This window comes from Anas acuta, chromosome 3 (assembly GCF_963932015.1).
Source record: "Anas acuta chromosome 3, bAnaAcu1.1, whole genome shotgun sequence".
NCBI classification, from domain to species: Eukaryota; Metazoa; Chordata; class Aves; order Anseriformes; family Anatidae; genus Anas; species Anas acuta.
Window position 1 is genome coordinate 85,353,770 of NC_088981.1, and position 19,091 is coordinate 85,372,860.

Sequence of the window (19,091 nt, forward strand, 5' to 3'; positions counted from 1 at the left end):
CCACGCTTGCCCTAGGTCCTCCTTCCTCTTGCTGCTGCTTGCTGCCATCCTTAAAATTTTCCATGTCTTCACTGTTAAGGTGGATCCATCCTCTGACCTAGTTAGCTGTGCCTCACCAGCTTGCCAGCACAGCTGAGAGGGTGCCGCGCTGCCACACCACAGCTAGCTACGGGCAGGGAAGGGAGGAAGGACTCTGAGACAGCGTGAAACTGCTGCCTTGCAGCATTCACTGCAGTTATTAACGACTTATTTTAATTAACCATTAAGTGGTATAAAAGGCAACAATCAAGAAATGCACACACACACACATTTCCTTTTCAGTCTGTGATCTCCTGTAGAAGCTGGTACCTTACCGGGAGTACATATGACATGTTAATGACCCAGATTAAAAAATAATAATAAGTTACACTGCCCGGGTATGTTTACAAGATCGAATTACTCATCTCCTCCCTGTAATTATCGTGGGCAACTCTGGAGCTGCTAGATCACTCCTTCTTACTGAAGAGCACTTTTGAACTGTCATTTGGAGTAAACAGACTTGATAATAATGGGTATAAATGCTGAGTGCTTCAAAGTAATGGTCTAAATGCACAAAAAAGTCAAGAAGCAATGAGAAGCATTTCGCTACAAAAGGAAATCAATGCCACCTTGAAAAGACTGAGAAGGTAATCAGCAAAACGTTTTACTCCACCTTTATTAATATAAGGAAGTTTGATAGTTAGAAATGCAGGACCATAATCTCTGGTGTATTTAAACACCTAACTGTGAAGTGTTCGGTCCCTTTCAGAAATGAACTGCAGGCCCTTAACTGATTTGCTTAATTCTAGACAGCCATAAGCAAAGTACCAAACTTTGTAGGCAACACAGATTGTGCACTGTGAACCACCAACCAAAAAAAAAATCTCTGTATTTTAGGGTGCTTTTTCTTGTTTGTTTTATTAAAGAAAAAAAGGGGGGGGGGTAGAGGAAGGCATATATATTAGAAATAAATAGTGATTCAAGTATCTCCTTATCATCTATTTCTGTTTCCAATATATGAACTTTTGCTCTTAACACATCAGAACCAGTTGGGGATATAAACAGCAATAGCACTGGGGTCAACATCAGTTAAGTCAGTAAAAGATCACTTAAACGTTGGTTTAGAATATTTAACATATTCTTGTCTGAATAATTTTGTTCTTTCACAGACTGAAGAATGCATACTATTACTAAGCCTAAAGACCTTATCTCACAGACACAGATATCAGATCTTTTTATTTCTAATGAAAGAAAAATCAACTTCCTCTACAAGACTTAAAAAAAAAAAAAAAGTCTATAAACATTCCTCCCAAAGGAAGAACTGCTGCATAACCTTTTGATCTGTGACAAAGCATTCTCTATTATTGTAGACGTGAAGAAAAAAAAAAGTTTTAACAAAATAAATTTGCTTTTCCATATCTGAAAACACAACAGCTAGAACCAGCATATGACATATTCACAAAGTCCAAATCACAACTTTTAAAATGGTGTATAATCTTATTCCAGGGAGTAAAACCCATGATGCTGACCATCTGAATTAGGATAATTAATAGTTACAGGGCACTTCCTGTAAAATCTGACATTTAATTAAGATGTGCTAAATCCAAAAGATGTCATGATAAATGAAGCAGTTTGAACACACTAATTATGACTTCACTTTAAAAGCTGCTTTTATTTTGCCTTTAATTTGCTGTAGTAATTCCATGGGACCTTTGTTTGACATTCTTATGTTTCAAAGTGCTTGAAGTAAGAGGATTCATCACTCAATCAGCAGTCTAACAGAAACGTGTCTAATCTAAGATAGAGCCTAGGACACTACTATAGTAGTCTCTGTGCATCTAAGGGAGAAGAGAGAAGCTAATCTCAACAACAGACTCTCAACAGTCTCAAATTTGGAAAAATAAAGTATACAGTATTGAAACAAATGGCTATGGAGATTCAGTTGTCTTCTCTTTCATGAGCACATACACAGATGCAGATAATTGACAGAAAGCATGTGCTTCTTATCAGTGGGATATTTCATTTGCAAGGCAAGTTAAAGCTAAACAAAGTTCCTTAGCCAAACAACAGAGCAGTATTTTTTTTCGCCACTCGTTCAGCCTGCATGTAATGGCGGATATCTGCAAAGATTTGGCCTACAGGTAAAATATTTTTGTAAGGTTTTTCTCACTTGTCAGACACTTACCTTGCCTTTCTGATTCAGAGGCTCAATAGTTAAGTATTCAGTACCAATGTCCGCAATCACGCCCATCTGAAACCCATCAGTTGGGTGTGGAGCCCAAACGGGCTTCCCGTCCTCCATTGTGGGATCTATCCAGTATTTCCTGTAACAAAAAATATATGTATAAAAATTAAGAAAAACAGTTTGTATACAAATGTAGTAAGCTATCAGGGCTTACTACACAGACTTTAGGTTACTATGTTTATTTCTGTTATTCAGGGTGGAAGCAGCCAGAGCACAGACTGGAGCCAGCCTGTCAGGACAAATTCTTCCAGCCTTCTTCCATCCTGTGACACTTCACTTAGAGAGGACTCCTCCCTCGGACTGGGGTATGAAGAAGATTCAAGGACAGATAATTTCTGGGTGGTCCACAGACTACTCTCTACAGCTCCTTGTCCAATTTCCCCAACTTGTGAACCAAAAAGGGGACTGATGTGATTAAAACAGAAGTACAGGATGGACTCAAAGCTAAATCTGTGTGCTAGCACTCTTAGTGCTTACATGCAGCCATATGGACACACACATACAGATATGGCTCGTGGGACTAACAGATGTCTGTCTGTACCTGATTCGGTGTGCAAATACCTGAATTTCTGTAATGGGCATATCTCCCATAAGGTGAGCAGCAATGTAATCTCCTGTTATTTGAGAGAAGTGAATGTGCGCACACTTTTCTCTTGGCTGGGCACGTGGCTCTTAAATAACACTTACTGTATATTTCCTATAAATAAATATATTGATCGATCACACTATAAGCTTTTAAGACACTGGCCTCCAATACAGTACCATTAAAACCCTGCCTCTTAAGAAACATTGACCTTTTTTTCTATTAAAACATGACATGAAATTAGTTTTAGATTAAATGGAACCTACGGCGCACAAGTGAAATAGATGCCAAGGCCAAGTCATTCAAACCTTGGGCTCCTCAAGCTATGCAGCTAAGTAAGTTCCCAATTAAAAAGAGTATTTGATTGCGTGCAAAGCTCATTGAGCCAACCAGGAAAGCTGCCAGGACTGGCACATCGTGAATGGCCAACAGTGCCATTTTAAATATGCTGAATTCGTCCTTTTTTTTTGAAACCTACTTTAGAGTCCTTACCCTAATGAGAATAGGGAGTCCAAGCAGCTTGAACGGCTCACTTCTGGCCATTTCTCACTCCCCTCCACAACTGATTCACGTACCTGTGACGTGTTTTAGTGATTCCCAAACTTGCAAAAAAGTTCCTCACATCACTAAGGTGTAACTTGCCCCTCCCAGCACAAATCAAATGAGCCTGCCAAGCAGGAATGAAAACACCAGCAGCAAAACCCTAAGATGGGAAACATGCCCCCCATTTTCCTATTCCTTGCAGCTGAAGGAGAAAGGAGCTGCACAATTTCTCACAACCAGTGAAGAGTTTGCAGATCCTTTTCTCACAAACAGTAGCAAGGGAAACAAAAATCATCGTCCCACCAGGAAGCTGTACAGCTGCAAGCAGAAAAGGACACTCTCGTCTCACAGAGGATTTGTCAGGACATGCTTCCCATGACCTGCTTTGTGCTGCCTCCAAGGAATTCAGAAAGGTCTGAAGAGAAAGCAAAGCCTTGCTGCGATCACCTGGGGAATGCTGCTGGTCTCAACACCAGTGAAGTTGTCAAAGCATACAGCGATCTGCTATTAACTTCAGTGTTAAATGGCAGAGGATTGAACGTAATTTTAGAGAAAAGACCTCGGAGTGCAAAGTCAAATTTTTTTTTAAATGAAGAGAAGAGACTTGGAAAAGCTTGTTACAGCGTACTTCATTCAGCATTGATCTGTTTAAATGTACTCAATTACCCAGTTAACTTTCCCTCCCCACGTGCAGTTCAGGATGTATGAAGGTAACAAAGATTTAAACATATGTTTCTAGTGTGTGCTATTCATGCAATTCATGCTAGTTTAAATATATATATAATATATTTATATATTATATATTATATATATATTTAATACAGGAAACTTTGCATTTTATTTTTTGGGGGCACATTAGCTTATTTTAGCTGCTCACAGAAAGCTTCTGTGCTACCCCTCGAGCATCCCATTTGTTTCTGTTGCCTCCAAACCTCTTGCCACATCCCACAACCGCTGCAAGCCCCGATCATCCTTAGCACATGCTGCCAGCAGCACAGGACACATCCTGTAAAATAACAACTGCAGTCAATGGCAGTTGGCCATTCTTCTTCATTTTCAGATACTGTAAATCAGGCCCCAGACACAGCACAGCTCTGGGGTTACCTTTTTCCAGCTGGGCCTGGCCTCTGAGCACCAGTGCCACGATGGGTGTAGCTGCACGTCAAGAGCTTATTTCTGAATACAGCCAGGCCTTCATTTCTTCGCAAGCCTGTCATTTTCTTTTAAAAAGCTACTTCAAATTGGAACTTGAGAAATACGCCGCACAGCCACTAAAAACAAGGCAGCGTGGCCAGCTCTCTGGGCATAACCGTGCTGCACAAGGAAAAAACCCTGACACCGCTGCCAACATTTCTGCTGCGATGTGAATCCAATCCCCCCAGTTGGTATCTGGAGGCTTCTCCTTTGTTCGCTGGCATGGGCTTTTGCATTCTTGCATGTTCCTAAGCCTGCTTCATGCTTTATTAACAAGTAATGATAGGGGAATGTCGTGAGCTAAAAAATCCTCTCGAAAGACAGAGCAACGAGTGAATTCCACCACGTCCAGCAAAATGCAGGTTTAAGAAAAATACTTGAGGCTTTGCAAGCATGTCAGAACCCAATGGCTGAAGGCATCTAAATGAAAATTTAGTAGTTATTCATGACATAATTACTTTTAAGAAATACAATCTTCTGCCTGGGAAGCAGCCCCAAACCAGCGGCTGTAACATTCCCTTTTCAGCACCAGTCCATGTCTCTATTAGTTAGGGATCTGACAGGCTTCTGGCAGCACATTATAATTGGAAGCTGAAACCTTTCAGGCCATACCTGATCTACTATCTACCTTCCCATCTGATGTAGATGCCCCTGCCCTTGAGACTGCTGCATGAAGCCTGTTCCTGAGCCAGCTCTTGCATAGCTGGTTTGCAGCTCAGCATTTTGAGATGAGCAGAAACAAAGCAGTACGAGTGCAACTCCCTGAGACAAGTCCTTTAGGAACAGGCAACAGCCCTTTATTGAAACATGAAAGAACGCCTCAGTGATTAAAACGTGTATCACTGAACACAAACTGAGAAAAGTACAGATTTGAATGGAAACGAATGACAAATCCTATTTTTCCCATAAAGGATACCCATTTGCTCACTACAGACCATTTGTTATCAGTGTCTTTCTCCATGTGCCTCTATCTAAATGCAACCTACTTTCAACAAGTTTCACTACAGTGTTGACAGAGGACACTGTTCCTGAATAGTAGGATGGAAAACTATTCACATCCAGGCAACACATCTGAGAGCAGCACCGCCAAATACAGCAAGTCTTGAACTCACCTGAAATATGCTTCCAAAGGAGGCCAAGATTAGCAATCTTCCACATCTGAATTTATACATATGTATTGAACACACATTAAAGATTAAGGCAGTTGATTATAAGTTGCTAGCTCCTTTTGGACTCCACAACTAAGGCTTCTTCCAACGTGAAGCAGAAAACTCACAGAGGTTTCACCTACAGCCAGGAGTCAGCCAGGTCTGAAGCTGGTAACCCCAACAGCCAACCCTTGAAACATCAGATTTTATATTTCCACGAGTGGTCACACAGTAGCATCACCCCTTCTAACCCCAGCCTTCTAGAAATCGTGCTGAACACTTTGGAAATGCAGTCCCAGTTTTTCCAATCTGCTGACAGGTGCTTGCAGCTTCCCACAAGCAAGAGCCTTCACCTGCTCCGTGTTACACAGAAGGGGCTACATTTCATATACACACACAATTTAAAAAAAAAAAATGCCTTGTTTTTCATCTGATTACTTGTAACTGCAGAAAAGAAGACTAAACTCCAAAGACAAGACAGCTGCAAGCCATAGGAAAAAGCCTTAATTATTGGCAGTCATATTCAACACGTTCAACATTAGTAGCCAGCAGTTCAAAAAACTTGCAAGGCAAAATCTTCCTGCACTCACCAGGCTACACAAAACAACACCCACTAGTCATTCCTTAACTTCTTCCACACTATTATTCCCTCCTTTAGAGAATGTTTAATATTATTTCTCATAGTAATTAAATAAAATCTACATAATACTTTGAGTATGACTAAGGATTCTTTAGTTGGAAGTTGCTATGTTATCATCCCACTTATCTTTACTTAAACGTTAATGATTTTTAAAAGGAGGCAACACAACTACATTTTGGTTTTGCAGAGTATTCAAAAGGAAATCAGAGGCTATCATCAGGTGAATGAACTCCAAGAAGGCAAAGTGCAGTGATGTAATTATCAAACTTGTCATTAGAAGCAGGCATTCGCCGATGTGATCCTGTTTACTATCCTATAAAGAGTTTATCATACCAGGGCACTGTCCTAACTGCTGAATTAACTAATTAAGACAGATAAAAAATAAAACTTAATTAAACAAACAGTCAGTAGTATATTGTCAGGTTGGCTAATAAAGAAAATACACTGGTAGCAGATTATCACTGTAAAAGCAAAATGACTACGTTATTTTGTATTTCCTATCTTGTGTGTTTAGGAGTTGCTCAGAATTCTGCATGTTACACAAGGCTCACGAGAAAGGTCCTATGACCACACAGGACAGAACAAAGGGAGGAAAAATGCTGCCAGTCGAGCTCTTTTTTGAACACCAGCTCATTGTTTAAGTGAAACTTCAACAAATCTAAACTTATGCAGGATTCAGCCCTCTACTGCCAACAGCATAACTCAAAGGAACAATAAATATAGCACAGAGATTTTCTTTTAGCTACATGCAATACAATCATAACAGCATTGTTTAGCTGAGTATTAAACCCATTCACTCTTCATTTCTTATTTAATTTTTCAATTTATTATAAATCTTTTCTGCACTAAACCACTTAGCTCAGCTATTCCAAATTACTTTTTTTTTTCATTCCTACTTACGATCATTTCCACAAGGTAACGGTGCCAAGCAGACTTCTGCCAATCCAGAAAAGAAGAAAATGGACAAGAGCACAGCATAACACAAAGCCATCTTCTAAAAAAAAAAATGCCTTGAAACTGTTCATGTTGATGGGTTAACTGCCAATAGGTTTCATAGATGTATGCAAACAGAATTACTGGATAAAAACTTCTTGCAAAGCTACATGCTCTGACTTAGAGACATTCTGACAAAAAAAAATAAATCAGCTAAAGAAATTATTCTAAGAGCATGCTCCTTTTCTTGTATATTTATATGTATCACCAGGTTTTGAATATTGGTTCAGTTTCAATTAGAAACTGATTTTTGTAGTTCTTCCGTAACAATCATTCTTTTTTATTTGTTCTCATGTTGTATTTTAGCATTCACATAAGAAATACCTACTCTGCTGCTATCTTTAAAATTTAAAACATTTTTTGAGAAGACAAACCAGTCCCTTATTCCTAAAGCATTAGAGAAACCTAGTTTTACTTTCTCCATGGTAAACGTGACAGTTCACAATTACACACAGGCACAAAAAGCCCTGGCTCTCAGTAAAGAAAGCACGCGATGCTTTGTATCATTTCTCAAAGAGTTTGCCCTTGAACATTCATGCCCTCTTTCCACTTTCTTATGAGAAACGTTCATGAAGAAGTTCTGAAATCGGAAGGTACGATAGGAAGTGATCCCAGAAATATATCCTGGAAAAACAAATGTTACGGAGCAGAAGAGGCGGTGTGTTAGACAGGACTGGTGCAAGACCTGTGCAGCCGACCCTAAGCCATCTCACCTTCCTGTGTCTTAATGCCTGCTCTGGCCAGGTGGGCCCAGCTGCTCTCCTCACTTTGCTCCTCGCTTTGCTCTCCAGCCGTGCCTCCTCCCTTCCTCCCCACCTCGAGGAACGCAGCTCTGAGGAGCACAGAAGGGTCTGAGTAGAACCAGTGCCTTGAAAAAACACACACCCACGTTGTCTGCTAACACTGAAAGTGCTGCTGCATCAAGACAAGGTCTTAAATTAGCAAATCTGCTTCCTAAATCATGGTAAGAAATTTCCTTCATGGGAACGGAAGTCATTTCGTATTTAACTCCTCTGAAAATAGGCATTACTTGCATTGTGCCGCACACAAGAAACCCATTTTCAAACCATTACACTCAAAGCTTTTTCAAATGCTTCCCATTTAATCAGTTTGCATTTTTGTATGTGTGCACCTTCCACAGAACAAAAACGTAACCCGTTAAAATAGGATGAAACCACTGGAAGAGCCCGTGTCATAGCGAGAGTATCTAACATAATTCACGCTTTAACAGATTTCCGAAAGGCCGAGCATCATTCAGCTGCCATACTGAGTGCCAAGAGCCTCGGTACCGCAGAACAAACAATACCAAATCCTGTGCAACACAAGGAAATCTGCCACTGAAAGTCACAACAAACGTTATGGGACCTGGCATACCGATCCTGCTCATGCTAAACCCTGGGGTAATCCTGACAACGTTTGCACTTGGCAGGGTACTTCCATGAGAAAGGACCAAGGGAGGTCCTTTTCCACTTCCAAGGGGAAAAACAGATAAATTTCTCAAGTCTTTTCCCCATCTGCAAGACCCAGAGTGAATTCTGTGCGACTCTAAGCTTGTCAGACTCTGGCTCTGTGGTATTTTGACTGTGATATGGAGAAGTTAAATTTGATTCATATTAAGATAATGTTTGCGGATTTCCTCTGTGATTCTTGCGCTTCTGCCAGCTTTCTAAAGCAACCCTTCTGTCAAGTACGTTGCTCCTGTTTCAGTTTTTGCTAACAACATATAGACAGGTTTCTGTCCCACTTACTGTGAATTAAAATAACCCTCGGGGAACTGCCTGATGGACCAGCAAAGAAGTACCCGGAGTGGATCTGCACTGGTTTCAACCTGCAGCAAGTAACAGCAGCATGCCGAAAGAGGAGAAGCAGCAAAAGCCCCAACACAACGTCAAATTCCAGCAACACAACAAAGGCAGTCAAAAATAAAGCTGAAGTTTAAATTAAAGGAAGAGCTCCTCGGTTATGGTCTGGACACCACTTCAGAAGCAGAAGCGAACAGCCAGAGCACCAGAAGCGAGCCGCGGCGGCCAAGGGAGCCCAAAAGGGGCCGATCAGCCCAGCCGCGAGGGTCAATGCAGGTTAAACAGGGAGGGAGAGCACGGAGAGGGCAGCGAGGGGACACGGAGAAGTCCAAGACAGAGCTCAACAAGTGGACGAAAAGTTCGAAGCAAGACGAATGGCAGCACAAGCCACCCGATGACAAAGTGTACGGAGCACCAGGGCAGGCAGAGGCGCAGGAAAGGGCAGATGTTTTCTGAAGACAGTGTCTGTCTCCATCAGCTGTGGAGGCTTAAATTCTCTCCTGGCTCTGCCCCTTCCCAGCCTTCCCCACCCATCCACCTGCTCCATGGCGTGCTCTCCGATGGTCAGCAGGAGCTCCCAGCCTCCCCACCCCACACCCCGTGCTGCCGAGCTGCTGCTCGTCTTCAGGTGATCTCCTACGAGAAGTGATTTGTTCATGCTCCTCTGAGAGCACTTCAACCTCCCCTTGAGCTCTGCACAGGAGATGAAACAAAAGTTGCCGATCTCAGATCTGCCAAACCAGACCTCAGCTCCAGCGCAGGAAGAAGAAAATCCGATTATGCTTACGAAATCACACTGCAGTAAGAAAATCCTTCCTTTGATTACCAAACGCTTCAATGAAATGCTGCTATGCAACAACAAGAAGCTCTAGTTGGGTATGTAAACGTCTGGTCATGAGCTACCACAGCCTGAACTGCAGAAGCTGCACATTACAGTAGGAAATTGGGACCCCAGGGTTTTCATCCCCTTGATAAAATACTTTCGAGTGCTTTTGAATTCTTGGTAATTCACCAGTTCCTACAAAAAAAAAAAAGATAATTTAAAAAAACTCCACGGTTTAATTACTTTCTTACAAAAGTACATTTGAAGAAGAAAACTTGCACCAACTAGTGACAAAATCACACGTTTTATCCTTTCAGATGAGTCACCCTCAATCCCTGAAGTCCAGGCAACCCTTCGATGTCAACAGAGAAAGCCACGTGCCGAATTCTAACCTTAACCCTACTAATAACAACGGTTTAGGAACAGCCCACGGGGTGAGCGGCCACACACTGCAGCAAGACGCAGCTCAGACTACCTCCCTGGCTTCCCTCGACCCATTCATCTCGTCGCGTTTTGAACCTTAGCTGTGCTGGCCTCTCCACAGTGCAGAACAGCAAAAAAGTCCCTACAGAGATAAGCAAGAAGGCAACCTGCAGGGAGTTTTATCGTCTTGATAAACACGTCTGCACATGTATGTAAATCACAGGACTACACCAGAGACATATTTGCATTATAATTTGTTTTAAAGTCCAGCAATAGGAAAACGTTGCCAAACACTACTAAATAAAAACACTACCAGAGCCAAAATGGAATTGCACAGAAGTCTTATTTCTTTCACAGGCAGAATTTACTCCTAAAAACACTCACAGGGACAGCTTTAACCTTTTTTCCCATTTCTCCATATCAACTTGTATATCCTACAAAAAGCCTGGGTGTATTTTATAGGTGATGGGCAGAAACACAACAATCTTCTGCAGATCACACTGAACTCAGGAGAAATTCCCCTTCAGAAACAGTTAAGTGAAAAAAATATATATATATTCTTGTTCAATTCTACTCAATCTCTTTATCTTGACAGCAAAATCTACTGCCAAGCTCAACAATGTCATTGATAAAGTAGTTCTGGGGGATGAGACTGAAAGCTTTCTCTTTACATAAAAGAGCATGAGAACAATTTAATAGTCTTACCAACAGCAAAACTACCCAGAGAAAGCGAAACAGGACAGAACAGAGCATTTTGTCAGTAAACCTATCAGTTTTCTTAGGAATATTATTGGTGTCAGACCCCTTCTTATGAGGCATGAGTATACAAACAGTAATTTCAGTGCAAGACAATAATGGCACAATTATTTACTCTACCTCAATCTCAAAAAAAGATGTGGAATATATATTTCAAGAATAAAACCCATCTGAAATAGCCTTTATTAACCTCTTGTACTATCTAGAAGAGTTCATATTTTCAGAGTAGCCACAGTGCTGCAAAGACTGTGTGCATCCGAACAGCAACAAATCAGACAAAATCTCCTACTGGTACCAGCAGGATCCTGGCAGCAGGGAGAACTGCAGACCATAACAATTTCCACATTAGCCACATCCTGACCACAGCTGAATTCTCTTGTTCGCTCCTTTCCCTTCCTTCACACACACCACAGCTCTCTGACTTCTGGTAGCACGCTCATTTTCTGCAGCAGTTGAGAAAGTCCTGGGCTCCCCCAGACTTTAGCAAAACGCCATGCAGTTTACGGTCCCGTAGCTGATTTTGGCTCCAGGTTTGCCACAGGATGAGACAAACGTACTCCTGCTGGCCAGAATGATCTTCTTACCACCGGCTCAGTGTCTCCGGGGCTCCGATGCAGCTCCACAGCTCCCTACTGTTACAGACCACGAGTCCCAAGAGACCCAGCTCCAGGATGTTGTGCTCGCTTCTTGTTCACCAAGAGGTTGGCTGGCGTAAGGTAGTAGACTGAGGTCAAAGTCCAGGTGTATTTTACTAACTGGTTTTAAAACCTCAAATACATCAGAGCTCCAGTCCCCGCCCCCTGCCACCTATAAAATGTTATTTATTAATTTAACAGGAACGCTGCAAGAAATCGTATCTCTGCTCCAAAGATTCTGCTCAGGTCAACAGTGATCAAAAATTACCAACCGGTTTTATCACAAAAATCATGATTTGTTGTCCCTTTATGTTACAAAATCTATAGAAGATTCCGGGCTTTGAAAACACTCGTCTTTCAGAAGCCATCTGCAGTAGCTTCAAGGCTTCCCAAAGCACGGCCCATGGCTACAGGCAATGCAAGCGCTGCCTCTTGATGTCCAAGAAAGTCATCCTTAAGGCCAGGAGCTGTACTAAAGCAAGCAAAGGCACACGTGATCACAGTAAATCTAATATTACAGTAAACTGAAAATAATACATGCGGAATCATGGCTCCCAGGACCAAGCCTCAAGTGTAATTACAAATTCTGTGCACAGGCTTCTGCAGAGGACAAACCACTCTGGCCACACGCTGAGAACGGCCTATTTATTTTGGCAAGAAGGCCAAAAGTGGAGTGAAGGAAAGCTTTTAGTCAGACTGTAAATTTGGCCACAAAACACGCTTCAGGTGCTTTTAAATTCAAAATTTCCTGAGCAATTACAGCTGGAAAAAGAAATCTAGAAGAATAATCACTGTAATGCTGCCAGTGCTGCTTCTATATTTGACTTTGCAGATCCAAGATTAGAGCTTTTATCTACGACACCTGAGCTGACATTTCAGGCTATGAGAAATATTTTATGCAAAGAGCACACCTCCAGAGCTTGGGAAACTCCCTAGGAAATGAGACACCAGGTCACCAAGCCCTGCCCCAACACATTGAGATTAAGTGGGGCAATGTCGATCCAGACGTCTAAAATACCCACCCCGTGATAGTCTGATGGTTTGAGACTTTTAAGGGGGTAGTAAATCTAAACACAGAATGAAATCAGGCCTCTGTTAAATAAAAAGCATTCCTCGTGACCACTTTTCCTATTCTTCTTTCAACTATGTGATTAGCTATGGTCTTCATTACACTTTCCTTTCTTCAACAAATAGCCAGGAATTTAACCCCAGAGTTGGGGTAGGATGATACGACATTAATTTTCATCTCAGGAACAAAATGAAAAATCAAAACAGGGATATTATTCTTAACTCCGAGTGACATCTTTCTTCCATTTTGCTGCTTTATAGCCATTGCACTACTTTGAATTAAATGACATGCATTTCACAGCAGTACAAATTAAAGAATTATGCTTTCAAGCTCAAGGTCTGTAGAAGCCCTATATGGTCAATGTTTTACTCACACACACGTATAGAAAATACATACGTTATATATATATATATGCATTTTTTAAGAAAATGTAAATATTTTAATATTTATTGTCTCAATAAAAGGACATATTTCAAGAATGTAGGGCATATTATTTAGAGAATTCTTTCAAATCATTATTTGTCCTGACATAAATACAAAAGATAAGTTTAAATTCACTGCATACCTCTGTGCTAGCAAACAGCGCAGCACAACAGGATCAGATCTGTACGGTGAAACAGCAGAGCTGAGGGTACAGCAACTACACTACACAAATTTTGAGGGGTTTTCTAGCTCTGCTCTGTACCAAGCAGCTTTACTAGCTCCCGTCTGGTCCCCTGGAGTGACCGTGAATTCAGAGCTGGGGAGCGTCGTGTGCTTTTCTAAGGAGCATTTTCTGCTTTAGTTTCCTCCAAGGGGAACCCCGTTTGTGTACCTGGAGCCGGAGTGCCGTGGGTGCTGGCAAGCAGGAGGTTGACCTCAAGAGCAAGCTCCTGAGATGAACTGGGACACGAACGCAGACACACCTCTGCTCAGCCTTCCCCCAGGTGCTAATGGCTCCTGGCACAGGAAAAGACAGAAAGCGCAGATGGTTGCTCTGCCATAGTGACGGGCTGGGTTGGGGCTTTTTTTCCCCTTCATTTATCTGCATTTTATCTTCAACTTTATCGTAATTTGAATCTAAGCTTTCTTTCTGAATACAGTGCATTAGTGAACAAACAGCATACACCTACCAGTCACACAGCATTACTTCAACACCATGAAAGGCTTCTAACAGTGAAAAGATGGCTTTTCCGAGCTTCTTTTTTTTAATTTTTAAATGTAAGCTTAGTCCTTCTTCCTTGCTCCCTCCCTGAGGAGGCACTATCCCTACTACAAATGTTTTACTTTAGAGTTCCAAAGTTCAGGACTTCAAATGCACACTTCAGCTACAAGCCAGAGTCCAAGCACCAGCCAAAATGCATTCCCCCTCTTCAGACCATGTGTAACTGTCAGGATCTTGCTCTCTAAACACAAAGCATGATTAAAATCATCTTCAGTTCTCTCTCCACTGCCAGAAGATGATCCAGCAGCTCTCCTCCTGCTTGGTTTCAAGCTGCAAGCAGCCACTATCAGCTCTCACAAGCCTGTCCCATGGGCACCATGCCCCCCTGACCACCGCGGTGGTGGGACAGTGCCCTGCAGCCTCGAAAGTACGGCCGTCGAGGGACTCAGACAGCAGGCCTCGAAGCAAAACATCACCTACCTGCAGCTCAGCTGGTAACCTACAGCTCAGCTCACTCCCCCCGGGATGAAGCCTGGCGGCGTCAGCAGCAGGAATGCGGGGCAGCCCTGTTCCTTCATGTTCGGACACAACACCGCTCAGCTTCTCCAAACAAAGGCCTGAGCTTATTCAGCCTGCACAGAGCTTTAATCTCCGTGTTTTGTCTAAAACTGGGGTACAGATTCCTCTCTCCTGAGGAGATTAATCTTCCCTCTGCTCGTCGGACAGGCAAGATTCGCAATGGGGCTGTGAGAGCAAACGCAGAGCCAGCATTGCAGCAGTGCAGTTAGAAGCAGGTATCAGGATTTCCACTCATGTTCTTCAACCACCTTATAGAAAGTGAACTTTTCTTTCACTCATGGGCAATATATAGTAAAATGTTTTTGAAATGCATTGGAAGACATGATTATTAAAAATTATTAAAAAATACCCTCAAGGAGAGCATGTAAGGCTCACCATTGAAAAATTAAAGTTCTCATTTCCAAGATCAGTGAGTTATTGTCAGTCCTCTCCACAAACTACAGATACACACACACACGAGAAAACAAAAAAAAAAAACAAACCACCCCCTGGGAGGATTCAGCCTCCTTACTCACTACGTAATGCTTGCTCACCATCAACGAGGAAAATGCCAAGACTCACCCAGGACATTTAGTGACTTGGGAAAGAGCTTCAAAAAGCCGGTGAGGTAATTCGAAAGCTCATTGCCCCAGGGACTCCCTTCAGTCCCCTTCTCTCCAGCTACTCAGCATCAGCCCCAGAGTCTGCTGGAGTTCCTGCGACCTCGCCCAGTGCACCGAGGCAGCAGAACTGTACCTCCACCAAAGTGGATGGTTTAATCCACTTTAATAATTCCTCCCAGCTCAGAAAGAAGATGGATGAGCTCCGCTGCCAGCACAAGATAAAAGTAGCAAATATAACCACAACAAGGCAACGACCAGAGCAGAAACTCCTCCTTTAGGCAACAGCAATTTGCTTTGGTTCTCCACATTTTGAAAATCCCATGCAGAAAGGTGTGGAGGACAAAGGCAAACAGAATGAATGAAGACTAAGTATCTCTTTTTCAATATACAAAAATAAGTCCACTTCCACTTCAAAGTTCAAGCAGGCTTACTTTGTTCATTTTTAGCACACAATCCTTCCTGAGATGTGAAAGTTTCCTTCGCTAAAACCAAAATGATGCAGGAGCATGAAGAATATCTGACACTTTAACTAAGGGTATTTTTTAACGATTCTGGTTAAAAATGAACCTTTCTTAAACGATTATTTTTTTTGTCATTTTGCAGATTTCATTCAATACTTCTGAAAAGTCGCTAAGTTTCCTTACCTCCCCCAAGTGACGTTATCTGTAGCATTTTGCAAAATTCTCCGTATATGTGCAAGTATGGCCTGGGTGATGGGGCTTTAGCTGGAATTCAGATGGTCACAGTCCATCCAGAAAACTATGAATTTTAGCTTCAGAGAATAAAGATGCATTTTTTAATATTTCAAAGAGAAGCACATGCACGTAGTATTTACCAACTATTTCTTGCTCTCATGCTTTTGTAACACAAACAGAGAAAGGAACAAGGTAAAAGAAACCCCATTTGCAGAGCTTTCTGAACTGAATACTGGTATTTCTCTCAGCTGTCTGAGGTCAAGGATGGTTGACGCTGTGTTCCCCAAATATAAAAGTATCGTGTTTAACATGGACCACAGAGAGATTTGGTCAATATGACCTTTATGATTTAAATAACACTCTTCTAGACCAGTTATTTTTAGCTGCTGGTTTGGCAGTCCCTATGAAGGGATTAAGAAAAAAGGTATTGCAAAGAACCCACGGATGTGAAATTTCTGACAGATTTCAGCTACCCAGCAGACAGATCAGGGAGCCCAGAAATCTAGACTTTAAAAGATTGAATCATCATTATCAGGGTTAAGAGAAAAACTCATCAGCTACTGAACTTGACAGGTTCAAACCATGTCTACACATACAAAACAAAGTTGTTAAAATTGGCACTGAGGCTAGCAAGAAGGGCAATCAAATTGCCGAAATGCACAAGAAGGACCAGGTGCAGGCCAAGCAGTAATGCACCAGCCATTCCCACCTAGTACTTTAATTTAATTAACTTTCTTGAAGAAATTGCTAATTTTCTCAACACCATTCCCAAGGAACAGGCAGAACTCAATTTAATTCAAGCTGCTATACATCATTAGGATTCACACAGGTGACACAAGAGGAAAAACCAAACTTAATTAGATCAATTTAGATCAGTTGCTATAAAATCCATGGGTTTTGTCATTTGGCACATTTAAACCTATTATCCAGTTAATCAATTAGAGAAGAGGATAACGTGAAATAATTCTCAAGCATGCTTCGAAGAAACTTAGATCTTCCCATACTTTTTTCTTTTAATTCAAACTCCTTTTGTGACCAAGAACAGTGCCTTTAAAGCCTTCCTCCCATTCTAGCCCTATCTATTAACTGATTAGTTTCATAATCCTTCCATTTAAATCCTTCTCATTTAAAAATATGTTATTGGTAACTTTTAAGTTTGAAGACACATCCCTTTGGGTCTTCCATGGCAAAGGCAACACGTTTTCTTTCTGCGCATCTTCGCAACTTTCCTGTGTGTCTCCAGCACCAGCTAAACAGAAATTCCACGAAGTTTTAAACAAACCCATTGCCTAACAAAAAAAAAAAAAGGATAAGGATCATGTCATCACATATTAAATATGTACAGCATGGAAAACAGACTACGGAATTAATCAATCGAGCAGAAAAACCTGTAATCACTGGAAAGGCAATCGCTGGAAAACAAGGCCACACAGGCTAGAAACAGACACGATTTTAAAGACAATGGCTATGAATCACTTGGAAAAATCTCTTCTAGAATTACTTTCAACAATAATGCAGACTTTAAATTAGAACTAGTTTTTTCCTTCTTCCTAGTTCAACATATCTCCGTTGGTGATTCACGGGACTTCACATAGTCTGCAAAGCAGCTGCCTTTTTAATTTAAGTACACATACAGACACGGCCCACAGATAAGTGCTGGTGCCTTTTGCCAGAATCACTTGAGAGACGATTTCTGACTGGTTTCAGAATTTGCAGATGTTGCAAGGAACACCAACAATGTCAATCAAAACATCTAGGCTACAGTCAGAAGCGGCACACGTGAAGTTCTGATGACAGAAGCACTCAACTGATGCACTTATAATTACAAGCAAGACACTCGCTGCTGAGTGATGAACAGTAAAGCACACAAGTCCCTGATATTTTTCCCCCAAAATGAAGATACTGCTAGTTTGTAAAGGATGAGAAACATAAGCCTAAGTCAAACAAATTGATCAGAGAGGACACTGCACGGTTACTGAAGGAGACTGTGATCTTCTGGAACTCATCTCAATGAACCCACAAAAAAAAAAAAAAAAAAAAAAAAAACTGACAATTGTCTTGCACAGGGCTTTACACAGCATCCTCTTCAGCTTTATGGACTTCTGTCCTACAGCACTCCAACATAAGGTCACCTAAGCACTCTTTTGGGACTCTGGTCTGGATGTCTCAAGCCCTTCCTCCCTTCCTACATTGCACCAAATATACTCTGTTACAGAGGCACATCGTCAATCTATCTCCTCTGTACAGTGACCCAGAATTTGAGTACTGTGGGAGCTTAACCTACAGCCATCAGGGAATTCTACACTGAAGTCAAATATGACAAATTCAAAGTCCTTCTTGTGAACAGAAATATTCCAAATGACCTTTCACGATGGATATTTCTTCACGCTGTTCTGGGATCTGAGCATACTTTTGGAGGGGTGGGGAGGGCGGGTTACTACCAAATTCCTCACAGATTTCCTGAAGCCACTGGAGCTATTTCCTCTTTGGAGCAGAAGTCTTCGTCAGAGTAGAGGCTTTGGTTTTGAATTATTCATGGAGACTAGGAAACTAAAAGCTTTTAAGCATAGTTGTCTTACAGCATTATATGATGATAGATCTTCTAAGGTCATTTTAGAAAAGATTCAAAGCGCAGCATGGAAGAAAAAGTCATGTATGGAATAGAGATGGAGTACCACGGAAACTCGGAGGGTTAAAGAAAGTCAGACGCTTCCTGAGGAGCTCAGAACAGCCAAACTCCGAGACTGACAATACGATGAAAACACAGTGTTTGTTCAGGCTCCAGAGGCCTATACAAAGCTTCAGAGCAATCTGAGGCAGGAACACAGGAACAATCAAGTCCGAAAAGAGGAGAATGACAGTACAAATCTGACCAACTGACAAAAAACCTCGATTCAAAGGACAAAAAAAAAAATAAAAAATTACAATACATGCACTCATCCTGCAGGCCCATTTTGGAAAATGCATCAACAAATGACGAATGAATCAGTATCCCCATCACACCACGTTACCAGAGACTCCACCTCTCAAGACTCGTGTTCCACCCTTCACCATAGCATACCTGTCTTCAATTACAGGGACATCCACGTTTCCTTCTACTGACTGAAGGACACAAGGTCTGAAGAAATATCTTATTATTTCTATTAAAAAAATAGAGGATATTTAAAGGAAGTACTAGACTACAGAAGACTATATTTAA

At 41.6% G+C, this 19,091-nt stretch overlaps 1 protein-coding gene across 6 annotated transcripts in view; it reads right to left on the minus strand.

Annotated features, from left to right (window-relative positions):
• MYO6 (myosin VI) overlaps positions 1–19,091 on the minus strand; it is a 109,112-nt gene that overhangs the window by 77,934 nt on the left and 12,087 nt on the right. For 5 of the 6 annotated variants that reach the window (XM_068678137.1, XM_068678140.1, XM_068678139.1 and 2 more), the window contains exon 2: positions 2,204–2,342. In XM_068678137.1, coding sequence (XP_068534238.1) covers positions 2,204–2,320 — 117 coding nt within the window. In that variant the 5' untranslated portion in view covers positions 2,321–2,342. Of the gene's footprint in view, positions 1–2,203; positions 2,343–11,752; positions 11,882–19,091 lie in introns of those variants that run through there. The other variant, XM_068678135.1, reaches the window with a different exon arrangement.